The following is a 27276-nucleotide window of genomic DNA, read 5'->3' as shown; positions in this document are numbered from 1 at the left end:
GACATTGTATCCTAGCCAGAGTCCCTCAGCGTCTAAGGTTGTCAGTTGGACTGTAGTGGCCTATCTCCCCCACACAGCACCTGACCCCACCCCTGAGGAGAACGGCCACATGAGTTGGCAGGATGGGAGGGGTGTGAACACTGCTGAGAACATGTGTCTGGCCAAATTGCAAAGCCCAGACACTTCTCCACTTAAAGGCTTGTACTGCACCGTGCTGTGCATCCTGGGGCCAGAGACTAAGGATGCCAAGGTGACAAGACCAAAAGGGTCTTGTCCTTGTAAAGTCCACAATCTAGTGGGCACAAAAAAAACATTAGTAAAAGATCTCATCAACGCATTTCTCCCTGCAGTGGGTACTATGCCGGGAAAGGGCCCCGGGAGAACCCAATCCAGGGGAGGGTAAGGTGGGGTGGCAGGGTGTGTGTCAGAGAAGTCTTCTGGGGAGGAGGTGGTGCTCCAGGCTGAGACTTTCTCCATACAGAGGAGACTGGTAAGTAAGGGTGGGGGTAGAAGATCAAAAGGCATTCTGTCAGAGTGAACAGCAGGTGATTTGCAGAAATTCCCCAGAGTTTGAGGAAGTGAAAGAGGCCAAAAGGGTTGAGGCTGGGAGGGGGATGGGGAGAGGCGCAGCTGGAGAGGTTGGAGGTGCCAGATGGAGCAGGACCTTGTGCGCCAAAAGAAGAGATTGGGCTTTCTCTTCAAAAGAGGTGGCCTTACAATGAGCAGGGGGAGAGAGCAGGGAGTACATTTGGAAGGCTGCTACTGTGGGCAGCTAATGGTGGTGTGAAGGACAGGAGGTCAAGTGGACAGGCCTTGGCTGGGATGACTGGAGTAGAGGCCAGTATGCTGGTCAGCTCAGAGGTCCTCCTGCAAGGCCCAGTGACTCTGATTCCTGATTCCACCGCAGAGCTGGAGGCTGGGAGAAGGTACTGTCTGGGTTGTTTGGGAAAATACCACTGATTCTGATGTTCTAAAGCCCTGTGAGCCACAAAAGGGAGAAAAATGGAGATAGACAAGTAAATGGGCTCTTGGGTTTTCTGATAAACCGCTGAAAAGACAGTCTAGAAAGATTTAGATGTTAAAGTAAAGCCAACTGGCTAAATTATCTGAAGCACTGAAGTAGAAAGTGAAAGAAATGTTAAGAGCAAACAACTAAACGGTTTGGGTAAAGGAACCCCAGGAGGTGAGACAGTAAAAGATAAAATTAAGAAGAAAGAAGTTGGTTAAAGAATCCAGTGTAACCAAAGGGGCAACGGGGCGGGGCGAGAGGATCGTATGTCCTTCCCACCCAGGAGGCAACAGCCTCTGGGGAGAGGCCGGAATCCACAGCACCTCCACCAGGGAAAGACTGCAGTGAGGGGAAAGGAGGGACCTTCACTGGGACTGGGTTTCCAGGAACGCAGGGGAGAGGTGGGAGACACAGAAGATGGAAACGAGAGGGTACCGAGGAATAGAGGGAGGCCCTGGGAGGGCCTCTGCGGTCCTGGCCCGGGCCCTGCTGACCCTTCTCCGTCCCAAATGTCGCATTTACTAGGCACAGAGCGCAGAGCCAGTGCACCCCACGCCCAACCTCACGAAGTCGTCAGGCAGCCCCAAGAGGTGGAAGCGCATTTCCTCATTATACAAGTACCGCATCTGGGGCACAGAGGGTAGCCCCTCACCCAAAGTCACACAGGAATCTGGCCCTCCCCAGGGTTTGGAGCCGCTAGTGGTACTCCCTCCAGAGGGGCTTCACTCCTCCGAAGCCCCCTCGGGGAGGAGCCGGCCCGAGTCCCTCCTGCTCCCCGCCTCCGAGGGGCGGCCCGGGGGACGAACAGAGGAAGTGAGCGCAGCGGGGAGGAATGCAGGCGGGCGGGGCGCGCCGGCCCGGGACAGCGGAGACAGCCGGGCCAGTGGCTGGGGCAGCGGTGCGTGCGATGCCTCACTTCACCGTGGTGCCGGTGGACGGACCGCGGCGCGGCGACTATGACAACCTCGAGGGGCTCAGTTGGGTGGACTACGGGGAGCGCGCCGAGCGGGAAGAATCAGACGGTGAGGGCGCGCCCGGAGGGGGCCTTGGCGGGGACAGGGGAGCCGGCCACGCGGGGTCCACTCTCACAGACACCTGGCCCGTGCGTGCACACGTCGATGCGGGCCCAACTTTTCTTAGCCTGAGCAGCCGCCACCACTCCTTCGCCCCGCGTGCGCAGACACGATCTTTCCGGGCCCCGGCGCCCGCAGTCGGGCCGCCCTCCCAGCCCCAGCTCCTCCCTTGCGGGCCACGGGCGGGGGCTGCAGACGTGGCCGACGAAGGAGGCCAAGCCAATGGGGCCGCCGGACGCGTGAATAGCAGCAAACTCCCATCTCTGGCGCTTCCCGGCTGGGAGCACAGCCGCATCCCAGATGCCCAGCCCCTCCACCTTCTGTGAACCGCCTCCAGCCTCTTCTTGTCTCGCCGACCCATTTGCGCCTCTACCCCTGAGAATCCCCTCCCCTCCCCCATCCTTGTGCCTCCCTGCACTCGGGCTGGCAGGAGAGAAGGGTGTGCCTGCCTGAGGGGGTCTATGAGTGCACTTGTGTGGATCTCTGCTGAGATCTGTTTAGGTACCATGGGCATCTGGGGAGCACTACCACGGAACCAGGCTTGTCTAAAGGCTTTATGTGAATTAACTAGCTTAATCCTCCCAATTTCCCCCAAGAGATGGGTCCTATTACTCACACTTAGGAAGGAGTGAACTGAGATAGGAAGCTGTTGTATAATTTGCCCAGGGGATTCAAACCCAGGATTGGAGACTCCAGTGTCCTAACTGTTAGCCTAGGTGTTAGAACTGGGCCTAGAAGTAAGCTCCTCTTCCCTTCTCTCAGGTGCCTGCTTCTTCCCACACCCCTTTCTCCATCTTCTACCCCAGGAAGCTCCCAGGTGGCAGTCCTTGCCAGGGCCCACTCTTGGAGTGTGAACATTGCTGAAAACATGCGTCTGTATGTGTAGTGGCATATGCATGTGTAATTGTGCCTGTGCAAGTGTGTAACTAGGGTATCACAAGGTGAAGGTGGGGTCAGAGTAGCACATTCTCATAGCCACTTTCCTGTAGGGGTGTCAGTGATAAGGATGGTAGTATGACTGATGACAAATGCCTGTGTCTGTGTCTGACCATGATGGAGATACGCAGGGAACATGTGTGTTGGTGGCATGTGTCAAGTGATGCCCTCTTGACCTAGTTCTGATCTGTCTGTGATGGTGACATGACTGAGGTGATCCATACCTGATGGGTGATGCCTATATGTGTGTCACATGACTGCTGTGCGGGGAGTTGGCACAGGCCAGTGGCATAGGCTACTGGACATCATGGAGATTTTACAGGCTTGACAGCCATGTTCGTGCACGCTCCTCAGCCCTCACCTCTGGTGCCCTGACCTGCTCCTAGCCTTGTTCCAATGGTCAGAGCAGGAGCCAACATCCCTGCTCCCATTAGCCCTGGGAGGCTTTCTCTCCCAAAGTCTGGGCTGGACTGCATCCGGAGCAGCCTGGACCAATGGGCAGGCAGAGCTGAGCCCAGCCTCTGGCCACGCCTTGGCCTCTCACAGGGTGATTGGAGGGACCTGGAGTCATACTGGCTGAGTCTTGCCAGGTCTCTCCAGCCTGGGCCAGCTCCTCCCACTATCCCCCCGCTCCTCCTCTTACTCCTTCTCAGCCAGACCTTGGTTGTGTCTGCGGTATGGGGGACACTCTGCATCCTGGTGAGTGATTATGATCCTTCTTGGTGGGAATTGTGAAGGGTTGGGGTACAAAAACAGTGACCTCAGGTCCACCTCATGGGATACCTCCAGCCTGGTACCTGAATCTCTCAAGGCCCACACCTCTGCTCCAAGGGGTGTAGAGGTTCCAGAGGGGTACCCCTGGCAGATGCCTGTGAGCACAGGAATCAGGCAGGAATGTCACCTGGATACCCACCTGCAGCTGGAGCCAGGAACACACATATATGTGCATTTCACAGGCAGTGCCCCAGGCCCAGGCCATGCTCTGGTTCACCGGGGGTTTCAGGTGGTATCTGAGCAGCTTCAGCCTGGCAGGCATGCCCAGACCTGCACTGGAATTTTTGGAATAGCTGAGGGCAGTATACCCAGACACTGCTTAGAGCCCCATATTCCCATAATCCCATGGTAGTTGACCTTATACCTACTGGGTGTCTGGCACCAGATTGTCCCTTTTCTGATGCATCTGGGCAGTTAGAAGAGTAGGTATTATATTACTATCTCTACTTCATAGAAGAGGAAATCAAGGCAGCACAAAGAGGGTAAGAAAGTTGCCCTGGATCATAGAGAGGGAGGGTCAGGAATCCAAGCCAGGCTGCCAACCATCAGCACCAAGAGCCTTGGGTATGTGCACGCTGGCCAAACTGCAAACCCCAGACACTCTTCTCTAGTTAAAGGCTTGTACTGCAGCCTAGGGTGCACCCTGGGATGGACTGGGACCTAGAACAGGAGTAGGGAGAACAAGCTCCTACCTGGCTCTAATGGATTCTGGGACCCAGGTTTGGCCCTTCTCACTGGGTAACCTTGCCTCTGAATCTCTCTGAGCCTTCCTTTCCTTGTTACGAAAAGGTGGGAAATGATATCTACTGCAAGGTTGCTCTCAGGACTAGAGGCAACGCTTGGAAGGGCTTTGAGCTCTTCTGGAGTCATGGCTGAAGGGACAAGGGACCCACTGAGTCTTGGAGGACCATCCATAGCCAGTTTGGGAAAACTGCTCTGTGCCCAGCTCTGCATTTTCTGGATACCAGTGCAGTCTCCTCAGAGAGACATGGCAGCAATGGTGGGGCAGACTGCAATGCATGAGGTTAGAATAATTTATTTCCAATTTACTTCATAAAAAGATCTGAAGAGATATGCACCACACCTCCTGGCAGGTTCCACCCCTTGGTACTTCCCCCAAGGATTGTTACAATCAGAAAGACCAGAACCATACAAAGGAATGGGGCAAGGACTCTGAGATGAGGTAGATGGTGACTGCATCTAAGGAAAAATTTAACTTGAAGATTCCTGACAGCCAAGGCAGAAAGGGAAATAGCACGAGCTCCATAGCTGCCATTTTCTGACAAAATGAAGCATCTGATTTATTCAGGGGAGACACTTTTTTTGTCATAAAAATCCAAGAGTACTTTTCAGGGGCTTCTCACTGAAGGGCCGTCACTGTAATGGGTGGTGTTACTGGGTGTTCAGACTTTTCTTATGGCTCCTTATCCCGATCCCAAACAAGCATCAAGGGCATAGCAGATGTCACAGATGTCACAGGCTGAGGAGCTATGTGACCCCACAAGGCTTTAACATGGCTCAGTGGGCTGCCTTGACCTCCTGTTGCCCTTGTCAACTGTGCTGTTGGCATTGACCTACACACAGTCGTTTAGCTCATGGGAGTGAGCTGCTTGGCTCACTTCGCTAGTCCAGGTTCCTAGTTGAGGCGATGTACCACTTTCACATGCTGTACGAAGGAAGACCGTACTTTGCCCCAGAAATTGTCATCAGCACACTTTACCTGTCAATCTCCTTGGGTAATAAAGAATCCACAGTGCAGCACCTACTGAGTGATTCTTGGCTCCAGAGAAGGCAAGTGAAGTCTCATACTGATGGCAAGAGGCTGTATCAGATGATGACGAATGCATCATTCAGCATCCTTACCTACAAGCAAGAGAAATGAACCTCTGGGCTATTTAACCAGAGAAGGTTGGCAGGTAGCTCTTACAAAGCCAGTGCATACCCCCACTAGTCTGGGTCCATGATGATACTTCTGTTGCCACCTCCATCACCAGACACCAGGCAGTCCAGCACTGCTGCCACAGTCATTCCATCCAACACCAATCTGGCTTCTTTGAACCAAGATGTCAGCTTCCCATTTGCTGTGAGGCCTCTAGCCACTGACTGCTGCCAGACTGTCGGCACAGGAAAAACAAACAAACAAACAAAAACACTTAGTGACTAGAAAAGGAGTACTTGGTGTTTTCGCTCTGCTTGATGAAAAGATGGGAGTGTCATCCACCAAAACTCACAAGGGATAAAGTTTGGAAAACAGGGAAGAGTGTGAATGCTGGGCAGACAGGAAAAACAGCCAGGCTTGGAGAAGTGAGGCAGGCATTAAAAAAAAAAAAAAAAAAATTAAGAAAGGAAAAAAGTTCATCTGGCTTCTTTCTGCAAGATTTCCTTGGAGCTGAGGCACTATCTCGCCATCCTGGGGTAGGTTAACACTGGTATTGGCCACGCACCTAATTTGGGCAAGTGGCTGGGATCTGGGGACAGGGAGGCCAGTGAGCAGCTCCTGCCAGCAGCTCCTGCTCAGTTCAACACCCACCTGGCCCGGCTTTCATAGACGACCCTAGACAGCTCTTGCACCCACTTCCGCTCTTTGGGCAACTTCCAGCTTATGGCTCCTCCCAGCATGCCTCGAGCTGCCCTCCAGGATGCCCCCGCGCGGTGCATGGTGGGACAGCTTGCAGGCAGCCTCTGACGATGGCGGCAAAAGGTGCCCTGTGTGGCTTCATCTACCTGGAGGGCAGCGCCCGGGCAGGCCCTGAGGACACGGAGGCCTCGGTGCCTGACACACTGGGTATTTCAGATGGGCCAGGAAATAGGATTGGGGATTAGAGGCCGGGCCAACTTCGGGCCACGCCCCTCCTAGTAGGCTCCGCCCCTTGGTGTTAACACGTGTGTGAGCTGGCGTGTCTGTGGCCCTCTGCTAAATGAGGTGCTGGGTTTTGGTATTGGCCACTCTGCCAATTCTGACCCTTCAAGGAGACTGGCCCAGCCTGGTAACACTGACCTCCACAGTGCTCCACAGAGATGACGTTCTGTGGGCTGGCCTGCTGGGGAGCAGTGCAGGTTGGGGGCTCAGGAGGCAGCCCCTGACTGGGATTCTGTCCCTTTCTCTCCACAGGACATGGCAACCACAAAGAGAGCAGCCCTTTCCTTTGTCCCTTGGAGGCTTCCAGAGGAAATGAATACTATGACCGGAACCTGGCACTGTTTGAGGTAGCTGATGAGCAACTCTGGGCTGCAGGTGTGGCAGGCAGGCAGGGGCCTGTCAGGATCCAAGCCTTAGCTAAGCAGGCAGGCTGGACAATTGTGCCTCCTTATGTCTGGGCTCCTCCTCCAGTCTCCCCTTGTCTGTCTTGGCCCGCTGGCAGTCAGGCTGTGGTTCCCTTGGCCATTGGAGCTAAAACTGCTTTCCCAGAGGCCGCTCACAACCCTACCCCATTACCACCTTTAGGGTTATTTGCCTTTGACTTCCACGCAGATCCTCAGGAAAGTGACCACCTCTCAGGCTTTCCTTTCTTCCCTTCCCTCCTAGGATTTCTCACAGTCCGTTATTATTTTTTCCTCTCCAGTGAACTCTTCCTTGTCCTTCCTGGTTGGTTCTTCCAACCCTGCCCATCTCAAGTTCACTGAGGCCTGGTCCTTTTCCCTGGATACGCCCCCTTTCTCCACATCTGCACCTCAGTGGACACCTCTCTGGAAACATTCCTAATTTTGTGCCTCTGAACTTGAATTTCAGTCTTCTCAGACTCAAGCTCAGAAGTTGGATTTGGATTTAGAACACAGTTTAGGCCCCTAAACTCTGACCCCACATATTCAGCTGCCCCATGGAAGTCTCATAGGTTCCTCAATCTCCATGTGCCCCCCAAAGACCCGCATCTTCACTTCTCACTCCAAACCAGCTTCTCCTTGTGTGTGGGATTAGAAGGGCTACAGGCAGGTGGAGGCATGGTGCTAGGGAAGCCACAGGAGCAGGGAAATCCTAGACCCCGGTGGGGGTGGGGGCGCCTGAGCCCTGGGACCCTGGGAGGCCTCCTGACAGAAAAGCAGCACATTTCTGCAGCAAAAGCCTTATCCTGTCTCTACCTGAGGATGGGCTAGAGAAGATAGAGGGGATTGAGGTGGGTTATTCAAAGGGCCTGGGAGATCATCCAGGAAGATCAGGGTTTGAGCAAATAAGAGAGACTTGTCCCAGACAACCCTCTTTTGACTTCCTTGGTTCCCTGAGGTGACTAGGGGTAGCTTTTTTGTGGGAGAGTTGAGGGAAGATGTGAGTCCCAGAGGCCCACTCTTAGCTGGGAGGTGGCCACACAGAACAAACAGGTGAAGTGTGCCATTCGCCTGTCTGCCAGCTATGCCCTGCTTTGCCCTCTCCCTTGAGGCAGGTAGTTTTCACACATGGGCTGGTCATGATTGTAGCTAAGGTGGGGCAGAGAGAAGAGCAGTCGCGGAGCTGCGACTTTGAGTGCTGCATGCTGGGGTGTGGCACCCATACCTGCCCAGATGGCTGGCTTGGGCTTCCCCAGGCAAGAGCTGGGATCAGGCCCAGGCCTGCCTCAGGGCTTGGCAAGGGGCCAGAGGCCAGGCCAATGGCTACACATAGGTGCTGGCTGGGCCTGTTGCCAGACTGCCTTGTGGCTCTGTTTACAGGAAGAGCTGGACATCCGCCCAAAGGTGTCTTCTCTTCTGGGCAAGCTCGTCAGCTACACCAACCTCACACAGGGTGCCAAAGAGCACGAGGAGGCTGAAAATGAGGACGGCACCCGCCGGAGAGCAGCCAAGGTAAGCTAGTCAAGGGCAGCAGAGGGGCCCCTCCCTGGGAAGACAGACTCAACACCATGGAATTGGCAATTTCTCCACATGGTTATAAGCATCCTGGGGGAAGTGGGTGCCAGGTGTGGGGAGCATGGAGGATGGACACTCATTGCCGTGGCTTCAAGGGGTGGGCTGAGGAGGAGCCCCTCAGGGGCAGAGGGCGAGGGATACCCTCAGAAATGACAGGGAGAGCAACAGCTGCCTTTACCCAGCCCTCTCTGTGTGTGAGACATAGTGCTAAGAAGTGAGCCTGGGTTCTTGCAAGTTATCTCACAACAAAGCTGTGAGGCAGCTTCTATTATCATCCCCATTTTCAGATGAGGAAACTGAGTGTCAAGGGTGATAAGTAACTTGCCTATGATGACTCAGCTAGACAAGATCAATACGTAACACTTGGAGATGGGATTGTGGATTTGCTGTGAGATACGATGATGTAGAAGGCCAGATCCCTGGCATCCCATTAAGAGGAATAAGGGAGTTGCCTTTGGAACCGGGAACGTGGTTGTCCCTTGGGGCTGTGTGACCTAGCGCAAGTAACCAAACCCTTCTGCCCCTCACTGTGTTGGCTCCACTGGCAGACCCCTCCAGTAGCCCTTGGGTTCCTTGAACGCCTGGGTAGAGAGGTGATAGGACCATCATACCGCCCCGGGGGCCGTCCTGGTCCCCTCTCTCGTCGCTGTCCAGGCCTGTGGCCTTTCGGCCCTCCTCTCTCTTCAGGATGACTGCACATCTCTGCTTAGCTCCCTGGTGTGAGGGAGCTCAGTTTAACTGAGGGCTGGGGCCAAGGAGCCCTCCCTCTCCTCCTCCTGACTCCTTGAGGTTTGGGAAGCAGCGGTGATTTGGAGGGCGCTTGGGTCTGGCACTGGCTATAGAATTCTTACTGGATGTCAGCACAGGCAGAAAGAGCTGTTGGTTGGAATAAGGTGGGTCCCCAGCCTCAGACCTGCTCGTGAGTTTGGGGCCTTCCTGGGTGGGCCAAGGAAAGAGGGTGGACCAGGCTGTTGTGCATTCCTCACCTTGCCACTCAGGGAGGCAAATCAGCCCAGAGGGGCCAGCTGAGATCTTCAGGTCACACAGACCTGACATACCCCTTATCCTGCTGGTTGTGGTTTTGCTGGCATTTTCTGGACAGATAGCAGAGAACCCTGACTCTTCAGGCTTCCCAGTCCCTCAGGCTGTTCAGCCCCGCAGAGGGGGTCTCAGTCTCTGAGTGTTGTCCGCAGTGGGTGGTAGGAACCTTGGGTAGGTGCCTCTTCCCTGTCCCTTCAGGCCAAGTCCAAGTTGCTGGTGGCTGGGAGTAAAAAGGTCCCTAAGAAAGGCTAGTGTACATCTCAGCAAGTGTTGGAAGGAAGCCTGGGCTGGTGAAGGGCCATGTTTCCTTAGCCTTCCAAGGAGCCTGTGAGGATGCTGGGGTCCAGCCTTAGCTTACCTGTTCAGCTCACCTGGCCTGAGAGTAAGAATATGGGAGTGTCCCAGCTCCAGTGGCTTTTCCATGGAACAAAGAGGTGCCTGGTCAAGTCCACAGTCAGTAGGAAGCTAGGGAACTGGGGCCACTAAGCTATGGTCCTCACGTAGGGCGGGTCTGAGCGGGGCCTCAGAAAAGTAAGGCTTAACGCAGGAAGGGTGGGCCTCCAGGCAGACCATGCCAAGGCCCAAGGCGCCTCTCCATAGCAGCCACTCTGGCTCTGGCCTGGTGACCTTCTGCGGCTGCCAGAGGTTATTTGGAGATGCAGAAAGCATTTCCGGCCCTGCCCTTTCCCACACTGCCCTTTTTCCAGAGTGACTCAGCTTAGAATTGGGGTGGAGCTTGGAGCTGCCACTATCCAGTGGGTGGTCCAGGGCCTCTGAAAAGGGCTCAGACAGAGCCCAGATGAAGTATATCTGTCACTTATACCATGCAGGACAGTTTGAGGGATAATTCGTTCTTTCTTGGGCTCTTCTGAGGTCCTTTAGGCTGTACACAGGTCCTGCCCCAGGCCTGGACCCATCAGAAGAGTTCCTGTCCACAAAGTTCTCTCTCCCACCCCATCTCCAGGACAGCAGGCTTTGCTGTAGCTCTGGTGGACGGCACTTGTAGGGCCTCAGTTCTTCAGGAAGGTGCCCGCCCTGCCTCTGTGTTTCAGCTTCTGCCCTGGCCTCCAGCTGGCTCCTACTCTTCCCTGAGAGAGTTGAGAAATCCTGCCTGGATATGCCCGTTAGACCTTCCTCACCTTCCTTTCAACCTTGAGTCTCTATTCTCTATGCAGGATATTCCCAACAGATTATCCTAGGCGTCTTCCAAGGTACCACTCACTGGGCTCAGGCACACCTTTTGGGTACCTGCAGGGCCTGATGGTCATACAACAGTGAACAAGCCATGTCTATCCCAATATGAACATGAGACATTCAAGGGAACAGTTACTGTGACCTCTAGTGACCACTATGATGAAAGGGTATATCAGACACTGAGGGGAAGCAAGAGGAAGTGCCAACTCCACCTAAGGCAACCCAGAGGAACTTCCTGGAAGAGGCTACACAGTTAAGCCTCCTGCCTGTTTAACTGAAGAGCAATATGCCAAGTGGTGAGGCAGGGCTGACCTTCCCAGGCAGGATCCAGCACATGTCCTGGTTCAGAGGTTCTGAGGGACCCATGTCGTCAAGGGATGAAGCTGATAATGAAGGTGATGGGGCACCCCTGATGGCCCAAGCCTAGAAGTCCGGCCTACACTGGAGATTACAGGATGGACGGTGCAGAGGGTTTTCAGCAGGGATGGTGAGACTAGACTTGGTTTTCAGAGACCTGCTTGGGCGGCAGAATGGGCTGGAGTGTGGAGAGGTTGACAGGCACAGGAAGGCACCATCCAGTTGCCCCAGGTGTAGTGCCCCAGGTTCAAGGGACTAAGGCTGAGACAAGGCAGGGTGATCTAAGGGCAGCTCGAGAGGCAGACTGGGCAGGACTTGGTGTCCACCTGGACTGAAGTCGGGGATTAGAGGCCAGGGAAAACGTCTTAGATTTTGGCTTGGTTGATGTGGGGCCTGCTAGATGAGAAGGTGGGGATCCAAGACAGACCTCTCTTTCCAGAATTTTAACAGAAGAGAGAAAGGGAAGGGGGCAGTGCTTTGAGGGGGAGGTGAGACTCTAAAGCTCACACATGGCATTTTGAAAAGAATCAGGTTGCATACCTTACCAGTCCCAAACTGTCTTCATATATGAAAGTCAACATAGAATCCAATTGTCACTCCACCCCTGCACTCCCCAGACTGCTCCCACTCAGGATGCCCCTCTTCAACCTGATCTCTGTAGGAATCCTGGGGACTGCTAAGTGACTGGAGGTGGCCTTCCGTGGTGCATCTGGACCCCTCTGATGCTCTGTGCTTCCCCCACCCCTCCTGCTCTATAGGCACCCAGCATGGGCACCCTCATGGGGGTGTATCTGCCCTGCCTACAGAATATCTTCGGGGTGATCCTCTTCCTGCGGCTGACCTGGATGGTGGGTACGGCCGGGGTGCTGCAGGCACTACTCATTGTGCTCATCTGCTGCTGCTGTGTGAGTATCCTGGCTGGGGGAGGGGCTGTGGCTGCCCCCCCAGCTGCACTACTCACCTAGACCGCCTTCCCACAGACCTTGCTGACGGCCATCTCCATGAGTGCCATCGCCACCAATGGAGTGGTTCCAGGTGGGTGAGGACCACCCCGGGCCTGATGGGGGTGATGGGCTCAGAATCCACCTTGACATACCTTGGAACTATTATTGCCCCTCCCCTCCCCAAAGCAGTTCTTTGGTGAGAGTGTGGTCCCTGAATCCATGCTAGTCGCCATCACTTAGGAGTATCCTTGCTGGACAGAGTTTGAGATTGCTGTTGGGTTATCTTTCTGTGTTTGTTTTTAAATAGGGGTGTGGGGCTGACAAAGAAGGTGATGGGGCACACCTCGTGGCCCAAGACCAGGAGTCTGGCCCCCCCATGGATTACGGAATAGCCAGTGCATAGGGTTTTCATCAGGGACGATTAGATTGGTTTTCAGAGACCCTGTTCATTTATTTGTTCAACCATGTATTTATATCAGTATGGACTCCTTTATGTTATTCTTTGGATCATAATCCAGTACTTTATTATTGATTTTGTTGCTCACTATTCCACTTTGGATGTTTAACTACAGGTTGGCTCCTGTGTCTGGATCTGGATGCTTTTTTTTTTTCTTTTTAAATAACAGCTTTATTAGTATTAGTATAAAAGTAATGGCGGGGGAAGGCATATGCTTACCCAGCATGGGCACCCTCATGGGGGTGTATCTGCCCTGCCTATCTTCGGGGTGATCCTCTTCCTGCGGCTGGATACGGTTTTAAAAAGAAAATTAAGAGGTTTTGAAAGTGCCCATAATCCCGAATTCATAACTATTAGCCTTTTGGTACATGGTCTTGTAAAGCACTGATATAATTGTTTTTCCCAAACTGTGTGTGTGTGTGTGTCTATTTCCCAAATGTTGGAAAAAGTTTATTTGACATTTTTAGCAGGATTGATAGAGTATTACCTAATTTATGTCATTATTTTCCTACTCTTGGGTTCTACTTTTTCACTATTGTAAATATTATTATCGTAAACAGCCTTGCACACAGATCTCTGTTCATACCATTGGCAGGTCCATTAGGAGGTGGATTACAGTATGAAACGGATTAACCTTTTTAAAGTTTCTTAACCCCCATTCCCAGATTTTTCATCAGAGAAGTTTAATCAGGAATAGATTCAACCAACAACATGGGATCACTCTTATCTGTTGCACCTCGCTGGCCCTGAAGCCAAGTGTTGACTGTTAATCTTGCCAGGACTATTAGACTTTGATGGAAGCAGACTCAGGGCAGGAGGGTCAGCCATGGAGACTCACCTATCAGGCCCTGGTCTGGGCCCTAGGGAAAAACACTGGACCAGACACAGTCCCTGCCCTGGTCTAGAGGATTCAGACTAACAGACACAGCCCTTGGAAGGGGTGAGGTGTGCTGAGATCAGATGCACCCAGCCGGAGGAGGCTGTGGGGACCAGCCTAAGTGCAGGGAGTTAGTGGGCAGTGGGCCACTTAGGCCCTGCTGCGGACCTAAAACTGCCCTAGCAAAGTAGTCATTTCACTGGCCCGTGCTGGGCATTGGAGTCAGATGGGAGTGGGGTCTGACCCCAGTCTGGCCACTTATTAACCATGCAGGCTTGGGCAAATCTCCCAACCCTGCTCATCTGTAAATAGGAAAATCTGTCCTTGTCCCCCTGGGTCGTTGTGAGGGATTGTCATGGAGGAGACCCCCTTGAAGAAGAATCAGCCTTTACCTATGTACACTTTCTCTGTTTTAGCTGGGGGCTCCTATTTCATGATCTCCCGCTCGCTGGGGCCAGAATTTGGAGGTGCTGTGGGCCTATGCTTCTACCTGGGAACAACATTTGCAGCGGCCATGTACATCCTGGGGGCCATTGAGATCTTGCTGGTGAGTCAGGCTGAGCCCTGGCCAGCTCTGGTCTTGTCCAAACAGTCCCTTTCCCATAGGCCCAGGGTACTACTCATGCTGCCCTCACCTCCGGCCAGGGTCTTGGGCTTATAATGTGGGAGGCCTCCTCTAGAGAGAAAGATCGTTGCTCAAGCCAGTCTCCCCTTCAATCCCTTGCCAGTTTGGGCCAGGCAAGGAAGGACCTGGCTGCCTTCACCTTGGTCCTAGATGTTCCATCCACCCAGCCCATTTCAGCCATGGCAGGTGATCTGTGAACTATTGCATCTAACTCAGTGACAGATCTTAGTGGTGACACAGAACCTGCTTCCTGGGCATGTGTGGACTCTGGCCAGGTCTGTCTCCCCAGGCGTCTGATCCAAGGCCCTTCAGATCTACCTCATCCTTGTCCCAAAATCAGGGGGAGCAGCTGCAATACCCTGTCTGGAGGTCAGTGCCGCCTCTGGGAACCCCATGTGGGCTCTGACTCAGCTTCCCTCTCCCCACTGAACTGCCCCAGCTGGTGGGAGAAGAGGTGGAGGGGCCATGGGGAACACAGGGTAACAAGTGCCCACCCCTGGGGATCCAGACAATAGATGTTCAGAGGAACTGCCTGGCTATTCCCACCTCTAGGTCCTCTGCCTGGAGCGTGCACCCAGCTCCCAGACCTTCTGGGAGTTTTTTGTTGTTGTTTTTTATTTTTATATTGCCCACATTTCTACACTTATTATTGGATTTCTTCTGTAAGGAAAATTTGTCCTTTTCCCATTTATTTATTTATTCAATCATGTATTTATATAAGTATGGACTCTTGGATATTTATTTTATTCTTGGCTCATAAGCCAGTACTATCATTATTTATTTTGTTGCTCAAACTGTTCTACTTTGGCTATTTAGCTATTCAGGTTGACTCCTGTGTCTGAATCCTTTTTAAATAACAACGTTATTAAGATATACCGTGTTTCACTGAAAATAAGACCTAGCCGGACAATCAGCTCTAATGCGTCTTTTGGAGCAAAAATTAATATAAGACCCGGTCATATTTTATTATAAGACCGGGTCTTATATAATATAACGTAATGTAATAGAATAGAATAGAATAGAATAGAATAGAATAGAATAGAATAGAATATATAAGACCGGGTCTTATATTAATTTTTGCTCCAAAAGAGGCATTAGAGCTGATTGTACGGCTGGGTCTTATTTTCGGGGAAACATGGTAATGCACTTACCATACAATTCACTGCCAATTTAAAGCATAAAATGTAACGGTATTTAGTATGTTCACAGAATTGTGCAACAATCACCACAATCAATTTTCGAACATTTCCCTCACTCCAAGAAGAAACGCCATACTCATTAGTCGTCACTGTTCCTCCCAGCCCTAGGAAACCAATAACCTGCTTTCTGTCTTTAATCAGATTTACCTCTTCTAGACATTTCGTATAAATGGAATCATACAATATGTGGTCTTTTGTGACTGGCTTTTTTTGGATATGGTTTTAAAAAGAAAACTAAAATGATAGAATTTACTCTCAAATGGGAAAATCGAACCTTCTTTATCTGTCTCTTGTTTCAGACCTACATTGCCCCGCCAGCTGCCATTTTTTACCCAACAGGCGCTCACGACACATCGAGTGCTACCTTGAACAACATGCGAGTGTATGGGACCATTTTTCTGACCTTCATGACCCTGGTGGTGTTTGTTGGTGTCAAGTATGTGAATAAATTTGCCTCGCTCTTCCTGGCCTGTGTGATCATCTCCATCCTGTCCATCTATGCTGGGGGCATCAAGTCTATTTTTGACCCTCCCGTATTTCCGTAAGTAACCTGGGAATACATCCAGCATTGCACTGACATCCCTCCCAAGGTGATGGCCTCTGAGTCCCAGAGGCTGCAGGGTGGAAACAGGTGAGGGCCTCCAGCTAAGCAGGTGCTGAGACTGCCACGCTCCTCCACAGAGTGTGCATGCTGGGCAACAGGACCCTGTCCCGGGACCAGTTTGACATCTGTGCCAAGACGGCCATGGTGGATAATGAGACAGTGGCCACCCAGCTATGGAGCCTCTTCTGCCACAGCTCCAACCTTACCACTGACTCCTGTGACCCCTACTTCCTGCTCAACAATGTGACCGAGATCCCTGGCATCCCTGGGGCAGCTGCTGGTGTGCTCCAGGGTGCGTCCTCCCTCCTGTCCTCCCGCTCCTGACCCATGAGCTGAGCAGGAGGCAGGGAATGGGCCTGCAAGGAGAGTAGAGCACAGAGCCATCCTTGTGTGGCCATCTCAGGAATGGGGGGCAGGGCTGGCTGCCTTCCCAGCCCAGCAGTGTCCTCTCAGCCTGGCTCCTGGCAGCTAGGTTTCGGGTGAACAGAGCCTATTTGGCCACTGTCCCATGCCTACAGCAGCCCCCAGAAAGTTCTGGCAGCCCCTCTCTCCCCAGCCACCAGCCCCTGATGCTGCCTGGGGTTGTTCTCCCAGGAGCCATAATGGGCCTCTGTGTAGGAGACAGGCAGTGGCAGGGCTCTGGCTTCAGCCCCCTTTGCCTGTCAGACTTCTAGCCAGACAGCTCCTTCCCTGTGGCCAGAGCAGCCATCCGGCTGAAGTTCCCCTGCCCCCAAACCCCCAGAGCCTCTCACCATCTGCAGCCTCTGGCTTCGCTGGCCCAAACTGCCCCTGGGAAGTAGGTGGGGCTACAGTGGTGATGCTGCTGCCCCCGCAGAGAACCTATGGAGTGCCTACCTGGAGAAGAGCGAGGTCGTGGAGAAGCATGGGCTGCCTTCCACAGATGCCCTTGGCCTGAAGGAGAGCCTACCCCTGTACGTGGTGGCTGACATTGCCACATCCTTCACTGTGCTCGTCGGCATCTTCTTCCCTTCTGTGACAGGTGAGCCCCTCTTGCCCAGCCACTCAGCCATGCATCCTTTCCTGGGTACCCCCTGAGGGAGTCTTGTTGTTTTTGGAGGCATTATGGCTGGCTCAAATCGCTCCGGAGACCTTCGCGACGCCCAGAAGTCAATCCCGGTGGGGACCATTCTGGCCATTGTTACCACCTCCCTCGTGTGTATCCTTTCCCAGGCCTGGGGCAGGGGGGAGGGTTGCAGGAGGCACTTGCCTATATATAGGTCACCACCTGGCATGTACAGACATACCACATGTGCATGCGTGCATACGCTCATATATATCTTTCCCCTCACACACGTCACACTCAAGGAGTGTGCACAACTTGAAACTCTCAGCTGTAAATGCCCTTGCTGAGTCTTCTGGCTAAGGGTAGATCGAGGGGCACGTGGGTCCTGTGTGGGGACTGAATGGAGTGGCAGTGGAGGCCTCGCTTTCCTTGACACAGCCACAGACTTCAGCAGTGTGGTTCTCTTTGGCGCCTGCATCGAGGGTGTGGTGCTCCGGGACAAGTGAGTGAGCTTGGCCCCTTCCTGTGGCAGTAGACTCCGCTTTTGCCACTCTTAACACCAGCCCCTCTCACATACGTGGTCCCACCTGTCCTCAGGCTGCTGGTTGCCACTGGTAGTCTGTACCATCAGGTGGGTCAGGCCCCACCAGGACTTTTACTTCTGAGAGAAGGATGACATCAGGATCAGGGCTGGGATGAGGGGAAAGGATGAGGGCTGGCGGACTGGCCTTCTCTGCTGAGGAGCCAGAGCTCTGCCCACCACAGCGTCCTTCCTGACTCCTCACATCCAGGGGTTGGGGGACTCCTTGCACGGAGCGTGGTCTGAACCTGGCCCCTGCAGGTATGGTGATGGTGTGAGCAGGAACCTGGTGGTGGGCACATTGGCCTGGCCTTCGCCCTGGGTCATTGTCATCGGCTCCTTCTTCTCAACTTGTGGCGCCGGTCTGCAGAGCCTCACAGGGGCACCACGCCTGTTGCAGGCCATCGCCAAGGACAACATCATTCCCTTCCTCCGGGTAAGCCATTTTGTGCTCCCACAAGGCTGGGTGCTCCTGTCCCCTCACCCTGGGGGAGAACAGTAGGGCACATGGATGCATTACATTCTGCCGGGGCCCATAGTGACCCTAGGGCCACATAGCCATCATGGGGAATTGCTGAGAGCTGTCCTGGCCCTGTCCCTGCCCTGCTGTTGGCAGAGCTGCTTGGGCCCAGAATCTTCATGGCCTATCTATGGCTCATTCAGAGCAGAGACACCTGGAGAGGTAGAGGGCACAGAAACTTGTGGAACCTACTGGCATAGGCATGGATGCAGTCTAATTCCCAGAGGAGGGACTTGGGGATGATGGAGGCCAGGATGTGGCTTAGAGTTCAACGTGTGGAATGGGGGTGATGGGACTAGCGTCTTCCCTTGCTGACCGCACTGACCCTTGTACACGCAGGTATTTGGCCACGGGAAGGCAAATGGTGAGCCAACATGGGCACTCCTCCTCACGGCACTCATCGCTGAGCTGGGCATCCTCATTGCCTCTCTTGACATGGTGGCCCCCATCCTATCCATGTGAGCTGGAGGCCAGGGCAGGGCAGCGGGATGGTCTTGGGAAAGGCTCCATGCACCCTCAGCACCCTTCAGCCAGGGGCCCCAGCACCTGCCTGTAACCCTGTTTGGTGTTGAGGGTACAGCCGGGAGACATGTCAGGCTGTATGGGAAGATGTTTGCCTGGCAGAGCTCATCCTACCTCTGCACTCAGGAGCGAGCCTGACACTTATGCAGAAGCGTTAAACAGGCCAACAGGTCCAGCTGCCCAGAGCAGGCAGGCAACAGCCCTCTGCTCCCGCACAGGGCAAGCACCTAGTCCCTAGTGCCTTAAAGAAGCCACCACTGCCCCATCCGTTTTCAAAGTTGTTTGCTTTTAAAGTTCTAGGATCAACTGGCATTTGAGTCTACCAGTGCCATGCGGAAGTGGTCAGCACATGGCAATTTCTGGGGGTCTCTGAGCCAGAGCTCTATAGGTGCTGTGTTCTCCTCTGCCAGTGTTGGGGCCCGCTCCATCGCCACACACATTTTGCTGCACTGCCGATGCTGTCTTGCTTGTTTATTATGAAAGGACTACCCTTCACTGCCCCACTCAGCCTATAGGCCTGACAGGCTCCCTTTCCCCCTAAAGCAGTGGCCCCCAGCCACAGTCAGGCCACAGTAATCTCGTCCCCCACGACATGCCTCCGCCTCCTGTTGCCCAGCTCCACCCACACGTAGTGCACACCTGAAACTATTCTTGCCACAGTGGTCTTGCATGGTGACCCCTCACTACCCAAGCCAGACAGTATATCTCAGCCTTTATCATTGGCTTTTCCTGGCAGCCCTGATGGGACTGACCACACCCCCCCATGGGAGTCCCTGCCCCTTGGCATTCTGTCTCTGGTAAGTCCTCTCGCCTTCTTGTCTGCCCTTTTTCTCCGGCCAGCTCAGGGTAGAAGTTGGTGCCTCTCCCCTCAGCCCTCTGCTCCTCAGCGGTCTTCCTGGAGGGTTCACACAGCAGGCCTCACCGTGTCCCAGTCTTCTATATACACATAGTATCCCTCAAGTTTCTCTAATTCAGTGTATTCAAAATGGCATTGTCATCTTCTCCCTACCTGCTCCTCCCCACATTCACGACAGCCCCTAATCCAACTGGTTTCCAGGCCAGGAGCCTGAATGTTGTCTGCCATCTCCAGACCCTGAGCACTCCTCAGCACCGCCTTTTTTCACAGCTGTATACTCGCTGTTCCCCCCTGCCTGCTGCCCCCTTCCCACCTTGCTCTGCCTGTAAACACTCGAAGCCCTAGCTCTGAGGACACCTGTGCAGTAGTCACATCTGCCTTAGGCTTAGAAGTGGTTGCTGTGAGGCTGGGAAGACCTGGCTGAGCCCGTGCAGGGCAGGGACATCCGGTACCTGGCTGCCAAGGAGGCTCCTCGGTACCAACCAGCCCCTGTGATGCAGGTTCTTTCTGATGTGTTACCTGTTTGTGAACCTGGCCTGTGCTGTGCAGACACTCCTGAGGACTCCCAACTGGCGGCCCCGGTTCAAGTACTATCACTGGTGAGCGCCAGCTGGACCCCTGAGCTGAGTCCTCTGACACAAGAGCTATTCCTCAATAGCCAAGAGCCCTATTCTGGATGGGATTTGAGTTTCCTGGGTTACAGTTGCTATTGGTGAGAGGTTAGGGGGCTGGGAGGGCTTGGCCTGGGGCCCTACTGCTCTTTCCCTGATTCTGGCCCTTCGCTACTCTCTGGCCTAGGGCGCTGTCCTTCCTGGGCATGAGCCTCTGCCTGGCCCTTATGTTTGTCTCCTCCTGGTACTATGCGCTGGTTGCCATGCTCATTGCGGGCATGATCTACAAGTATATTGAATACCAAGGGTGAGTGAGGGGCTGCCACCTGGTCGGGGAAAATGGGGTGGTCTGTATGTTGGGTTGGGGAGAACTGAGCCATCCTTTGCTAGCCACCATAAGAGCTGGAGCTGGAGGGCTATGATGCAGGGCCTGGCTCCCCTCTATCTCACATACATCTGGACGGAATTCCCTGGGAGGGACCAGGGGTTCACCAGTTTATGGTGGCCTCTGTAGGGCTGAGAAGGAATGGGGTGATGGGATCCGAGGCCTGTCTCTGAGTGCTGCCCGCTATGCACTGTTGCGACTAGAGGAGGGGCCTCCTCACACCAAGAACTGGCGGTGAGTTCACACCCAGACTGGCAAAGGCCACTCTAGGTTCTTGGGGCGCTGTGAGGGTGGGAGGGTCAAGAGGTGCTGGCTCTCCCTCCCTGGTCCATGTTCCCTGTCCTGGGGGTACCAAAGGTGCCATCCTGCTTATTGAGCCCTTGAATCTCTGCTCCCCAAACCTGTGGGGGCCTATGAGCTGAGAAGGGAAGAAGAGGGGCTCCCTGGAAACTTTTGGCCCTGGTCTCAGGTTGCCTCCCCCTCTGGCCACCGCAGGCCTCAGCTGCTGGTGCTGCTAAAGCTAGACGAGGACCTTCACGTGAAGTACCCACGGCTCCTCACCTTTGCCTCTCAGCTGAAGGCCGGCAAGGGCCTGACCATAGTTGGTTCTGTCATCCAGGGAAACTTCTTGGAGAGCTACGGCGAGGCCCAGGCTGCTGAGCAGGTGCCTGCTGCAGGGGGTGGGGACCTGAGCTGGACCAGAGGCTGCGGTCTGCAGCTGGCATGTAGGGGAGGGGCCCGATTCTGACCAGCCAGGTTGACAGCAATGCTGCCACCTGAGACCTGGAGCAAGGGTGGGTATGGCTGTCCCAACTTGAAAACATGGCCTCTGTGTGTGTGCGTCTTGCCTTCTGAGCCTGGTGTGTCCCCGACAGACAATCAAGAACATGATGGAGATTGAGAAAGTGAAGGGCTTCTGCCAGGTGGTGGTAGCCAACAAGGTGCGTGAGGGACTGGCCCACCTCATCCAGTCTTGTGGCCTGGGCGGCATGAGGCATAACTCGGTGGTGCTGGGCTGGCCCTATGGCTGGCGACAGAGCGAGGACCCACGTGCCTGGAAGACCTTTATTGGTGCGTGAGGGGCCAGGGCCTGGGCTCAGCCACGGGGAACAGGCTGGGGTTCAAGTGAGGACAGAAGCTGGAGGGCCGCAGGCTGGCGGTCAGCAGTGTCCCTCCTCCCCAGACACTGTTCGGTGCACTACGGCGGCCCACCTGGCACTGCTTGTGCCCAAGAACATTGCCTTCTACCCCAGCAACCATGAGCGCTACCTGGAGGGCCACATCGACGTGTGGTGGATTGTGCATGATGGTGGCATGCTTATGCTTTTGCCCTTCCTGCTGCGCCAGCACAAGGTGGGCCAGGGGGTGGGCCCGGGGGAGAGGGGCTGGGCCCTTGGAGGGGTGGGGTGTGACTGAACCACCCACCTGCTCTGTTGCCACAGGTTTGGAGGAAGTGCCGGATGCGCATCTTCACAGTGGCCCAGATGGACGACAACAGCATCCAGATGAAGAAGGACCTGGCCGTCTTCCTGTACCACCTACGCCTTGAGGCGGAGGTGGAGGTGGTGGAGATGGTGAGCCAGCTGCCCCATGTGGCCCTGTGGATACCCTGCCCCACGGTCCAGTCCTCATGGCCCCCTCTCTTCCCAGCACAACAGCGACATCTCAGCATATACCTACGAGCGGACGCTGATGATGGAGCAACGGTCCCAGATGCTGCGGCAGATGAGGCTGACCAAGACTGAGCGCGAGCGAGAAGTCAGTGGCCTCGGTTTAGGGCAGGGCTGGGTGGCTAGCTGAGGCCTTGTGAGACACCACAAGGTGCAGGCATCAGAGTGACTCACCCCAGCCCCGCTGTCAGTGCCCGTGTCCCTGAGGTTGGGTGATCATGGTGGCTTAGCCAGGCCCCCTCTGCTCGTGGTACTGAGGCTACCTCTGATTTCCCACAGGCCCAGCTGGTCAAAGACCGGCATTCAGCCCTGCGGCTGGAAAGCCTGTATTCGGACGAGGAGGATGAGTCTGCAGCGGGGGCTGACAAGATCCAGATGACGTGGACACGGGACAAGTATATGGCAGCTGAGCCCTGGGACCCCAGCCACGCCCCTGACAACTTCCGAGAACTGGTGCATATTAAGCCGTGAGTGCAGCGAAAGCAGACCCAGCCATTTTGGGGCCTGGGAGTGGAGGTGGGATGGGGGCAGAGAAGCTCTGTAGGGGGGCCGGGGTGGGGCCCATGATCAGCTGCATTCCCTGCAGGGACCAATCCAATGTGCGGCGCATGCACACTGCCGTGAAGCTCAATGAAGTCATTGTGACACGCTCCCACGATGCCCGACTGGTTCTACTGAACATGCCCGGCCCACCCAAGAACAGCGAGGGTGATGAGAACTGTATCCTTCTGTGGAGAGGCAGGCAGTAGGGAGGTGGACAGCGTGCGGTCAGGCTGGATGCCCCTGGGGTTGCCAGGTTACCCCACGTCTTACTGACAGGCCCACTTCCCCGAGTGCCCCGTGGTGCTGGTGCTGCCTCCTTGACCGGGTGCCTTAGACATGGAGTTCCTGGAGGTGCTGACCGAAGGCCTCGAGCGGGTGCTCCTGGTACGTGGTGGTGGCCGAGAAGTCATCACCATCTATTCTTGAGCCCATGCACACTTGTGGCCTAGAGTGGAGGTGTTCAGGGTAACACCCCCTCCCAGCACCTACCTGCCAGCCTTGCTTTGCCCATGCCTGGACCCAGCTTTGCTAGGTCTCTTTGGAGACTGGGTCTGGGCCTGGCAGTGAAAATGGATCTGCGGTTCTGCAGGACCCTGAGAAGTTTGGGGACTTTCCCGTCCAGCACCCCAGGAGGCCTGCTCTGGCTGGAGAAGACTGGTCAGGGCTGACATGGGGTTTGAAGGCAGCCAGCCCAGGAGCGCTATTTATTGAATATTTATTGTTTGGATGTCACCATCAGAGAGAAGGGGAAGGGCAACTAGGGAGGGGAGGGAGTCTGACCCAGCCCGCCTGCTGGAAGACCTGGCTCAGGCTACTGTGGGCAGGGACCCCACCAAGCCAAGCCTAATGGAGCCAGCCAGCTGAGGCCTGCCTTTTTTCAATAAAACATTGTGTACTTCTGGGCCTCCTGCTGCCCAGGCTCTGTTTCCCCTGGCGCCACGGGAAGAAGGCGGAACTGAACCTAGGCCCAGAGCCGGCTCCCTGAGGCTGTGCCCCTTTCCGGCAATCCCTGGCCACCGCCATTGGCCAGGCTTTCCCTCCCACTGGCCCCAGGGCCCCTCCTACCCCCACTCCAGATAAGGCCAGCCCAAGACCGCTTCACTGGGCAGTAGGCACTGGGGCTGGAATGGGGCCGCCCGGCTCCCTATGGCAGTGGGTGCTGCTGCTGCTGGGGCTGCTGCTCCCCCCTGCCGCCCCCTTCTGGCTCCTCAATGTGCTGTTTCCCCCGCAAACCACGCCCAAGGCTGAGCTCAGTAACCACACAAGGCCCGTCATCCTCGGTAAGCCCCCACCAGGCCCCTGATGCAGCAGGCCAGACCTTGGGGAGCTTGGGCCCCAGCCCCTGGTAGTTGACCCTGCCAAGGCCCTCTGCCCCTGCATTAGCCCTGATCCCTGCTTCAGTGTTTGGAGGGGCCAAAGGCTTCTCCTGCAGAGAAATTAACCCCTTCCCCCCACCTCACTTCCTGTGTCTCTGAGTTATCTACCCCCGGTGGGTGGAGTGGGGGGCGGGTGTGCCTAACAGCGTGGCCAGGGCAATACAAGCTGTGGTCAGCTGCAGCCACTGAACCCTCGGCCAAGCCCCACTACTCCTTCCTCAGCCCCCACCCCAGCAGGGATAAGATGCCCAACCCAGGAGAGCAGGAGAGGCCCCTCAAGGCCTGCCCTACTCCGAGGCCCAGACCCCACTGCCCCATACCTGCTTATTCTCACCTTGGACTTTGGCAGTAATGGAGACAGGCTAGGTGTTTACTTTTGGGGGGGCAGAGGTCAAAGCCTTGGCCTCTGCACTTTCCTTGCCTGAGGGGGAGCCTGGGCTTTGTGCTGCTGGAGGGACGGGGTGGGGAGTTGGGGGGTGATCAGAAAGAGGATCTTGATCTTCATCCCTGGGGGTTGAAGGGGTGGGGCTGGTCACTGCAGGGGGGAGTGGATGGGGTGGGGACCATGGTGGGGGTGGAGAGAAATCCGAGGAATCCAGAGTGAAGGCTAGTGCCCGCAGTGCCTGGCTGCCTGGGGAATCAGCTGGAAGCCAAGCTGGATAAACCAGATGTGGTGAACTGGATGTGCTACCGCAAAACAGAGGACTTCTTCACCATCTGGCTGGATCTCAATATGTTCCTACCCCTTGGGGTAGACTGCTGGATCGATAACACCAGGTATGCGCCATCCCCTCTGTCCCAGCTCCCTCACCCGGTCCCTTGGTCACTGGCCTGCTGAATGTCCCACTGTTCCCAGGGTTGTCTACAACCGCAGCTCTGGGCGTGCGTCCAACGCCCCTGGTGTACAGATCCGTGTCCCTGGCTTTGGCAAGACCTACTCTGTTGAGTACTTGGACGCCACCAAGCTGGCAGGTGTGTGTACTGGGGAAGCGCAGGGCTCTGCCTGTGCTGGGCCGCAGGAGCCATGCCCAGATCCCCAATGCTGTTGCGTCCCCGACAGGTTACATGAACACCCTGGTGCAGAATCTGGTCAACAACGGGTATGTGCGGGATGAGACCGTGCGGGCTGCCCCCTATGACTGGCGGCTGGGACCCAGTGAGTGTCTTTGAGGATGACGGGCTTGGGGTAGGGCAGGTGGTCCCTAAACCCCACTGCCCTGACCCCATCCACTCCCACCCCCTGCAGGCCAGCAAGAGGAATACTACCAGAAGCTCGCTGGGCTGGTGGAGGAGATGCATGCTACTTATGGAAAACCCGTCTTCCTCATCGGGCACAGCCTTGGCTGCCTGCACCTGCTCTATTTCTTGCTGCGCCAGCCCCAGTCTTGGAAGGATCGCTTCATCGATGGCTTCATCTCTCTTGGGGCTCCCTGGGGTGGCTCCATCAAGCCCTTACTGGTCGTGGCTTCAGGTGAGACGGGCTCTGATTACTGGCGTGCTGTGGTGAGGTTGAGGGGTGGAATGAAGCTGACCATGGGCCTGCCCTCGCTCCTGCTTCTGCACACAATGCCATGCGGTGGGTGTCGTCTACCACCCCTGGGGCATGGCCTCTATCGTTGGCCCCCTAAGAGTAATGAGCCTGGCCTGGACCATTAGAGTGACTCCTGCCAGAGTCTGTCTCAGTGATGACAAGGGAAGTTTAACAGAGAGAAGTGAACTCCAGCAATCTGACTCACTGCCCCAGGTTTGTTCCTGTGGCCTCAGGTCCTGCCCACCCAGCTTTCAGCTGCCTTCTGCTCCCAGGAACCTTTGCCCGGGGATCTCTCCTACTGGAGACAGATCTGCCAAAGCCAGGACCAGACCCTAGGAGCCCCTCCCTGAGGAGTGCCACAGTTACTACCTGTTGAGAACCCACTGTGGATGCTGGGCCCAGCCAGACTCGGCCTCCCCTCTAGTAGCTCACAGTCTGGTGAGGGAAACCCTCAGACTACATCAGTTAGTGTCAAACACAAACACGGTCTCATTTCATCCGTCCCAGAACATAGCTCTGACCGCGGTGCAGCACAGATCACAGGGCCAACACACACCTGCCTCAGGGAGAACTGCCAGCACTAAACCCCCCACCCCCCCACCCCGACCTTTTGCACATACACATCCATCCTCAGGAAACCCCTCCCTGCCCTCTTTTTGAGGCCCTATAGCTCTGCCTCACAGAGGTGCCCTCAGGGCTTCTCATTTAATAAGCATACATTGAGCACCTACTAAATGCTAGGCCTGTTCTAGTCTGGCTTGGAGCCAATGTTTGGATTAGGTTGGGACAAAACTGAGCCTGCAGCTGAGCGTGGGCTGGGCAGCAAGTTGTGGGTCGGGGGCAGCCAGGCCTGGCTCCCTGCCTACCTTGCTCCATGTCCACAGGTGACAACCACGGCATCCCAATCATGTCCAGCATCAGGCTGAAAGGAAAGCAACGCATGACGACGACATCGCCCTGGATGATACCCGCCAACCACGTGTGGCCTGAGGACCATGTGTTCATGTCCACACCCACCTTTAACTACACAGGCCATGACTTCCAGCGCTTCTTTTCAGACCTGCACTTTGAGGAAGGCTGGTACATGTGGCTCCAGTCCCGCAGCCTGCTGGAAGGACTGCCAGCACCGGGTGTGGAAGTGTACTGCCTGTACGGCGAGGGCTTGCCCACGCCCCGCACCTACATCTTTGACGATGGCTTCCCCTACACTGACCCTGTGGATTTTCTCTATGAGGATGGTGATGACACTGTGGCCACGCGCAGCAGTAAACTCTGTGCCCACTGGAAGGGCCTCCAGCCACAGCCCGTGCACCTGCTGCCTCTGCATGGGACAGAGCACCTCAACCTAGTCTTTAGCAACCAGACACTGGAGCACATCAATGCCATCCTGCTGGGTGTCTACCGCCGGAACAACTCCACACCCCCAGCTGCCAGCCCAGAGCCCCTCCCCCCTGAATAAAGCTCATCCTTTGCTGCTGTAAGCCTTGACACATGTATTGTGGGTTGAGGGGGGGTCACTAGGGTCTGCACACCAGGATTCATTCATCAGCAGCCGCAGGCCTAGTGCTTTGTGGAGCACAGGCAACATGGGCTTTGCTAAAGCCTAGGATTGAACTGGGCACCCTGAGATATACAACTTCCCACTCTCTGGTTGAGCTGGGAAGGCAGCCTGACTTGTGTCTGCCTCTTCTCTGGGCGTGGGGTCTGGGGACAGCTGTGGGATGGGGCACAT

General features: G+C 55.2%; 2 protein-coding genes across 3 annotated transcripts; both read left to right on the top strand.

The window, feature by feature from the left end:
• The first annotated feature begins 1851 nt into the window (after positions 1-1851).
• On the top strand, positions 1852-23541 carry SLC12A4 (solute carrier family 12 member 4). Of its 2 annotated transcripts, XM_033128103.1 has the most exons (24): positions 1852-2031; positions 6905-6999; positions 8434-8565; positions 11979-12125; positions 12201-12255; positions 13915-14045; positions 15622-15863; positions 16004-16218; positions 16762-16926; positions 17005-17103; positions 17395-17452; positions 17792-17966; positions 18390-18508; positions 19929-20027; positions 20227-20346; positions 20554-20658; positions 20920-21088; positions 21300-21495; positions 21608-21777; positions 21867-21998; positions 22075-22182; positions 22374-22561; positions 22681-22814; positions 22972-23541. In XM_033128103.1, the coding sequence occupies exons 1-24, from the start codon at positions 1917-1919 to the stop codon at positions 23061-23063; spliced, it is 3261 nt and encodes a 1086-aa protein (XP_032983994.1). In that variant the 5' UTR covers positions 1852-1916; the 3' UTR covers positions 23064-23541. The 2 variants fall into 2 exon arrangements, with proteins under 2 accessions (XP_032983994.1, XP_032983995.1); XM_033128104.1 differs by lacking the exon at positions 20554-20658 and having other exon boundaries at positions 22972-23536.
• On the top strand, positions 23504-27025 carry LCAT (lecithin-cholesterol acyltransferase). The gene is made up of 6 exons (XM_033128112.1): positions 23504-23917; positions 24634-24790; positions 24870-24985; positions 25074-25169; positions 25260-25484; positions 26429-27025. The coding sequence occupies exons 1-6, from the start codon at positions 23764-23766 to the stop codon at positions 27001-27003; spliced, it is 1323 nt and encodes a 440-aa protein (XP_032984003.1). The 5' UTR covers positions 23504-23763; the 3' UTR covers positions 27004-27025.
• The last annotated feature ends 251 nt before the right edge of the window (positions 27026-27276 follow it).

Source organism: Rhinolophus ferrumequinum, chromosome 15 (genome assembly GCF_004115265.2).
Source record: "Rhinolophus ferrumequinum isolate MPI-CBG mRhiFer1 chromosome 15, mRhiFer1_v1.p, whole genome shotgun sequence".
Classification (NCBI taxonomy): domain Eukaryota; kingdom Metazoa; phylum Chordata; class Mammalia; order Chiroptera; family Rhinolophidae; genus Rhinolophus; species Rhinolophus ferrumequinum.
This window is presented reverse-complemented; position numbering and strand designations above follow the sequence as displayed.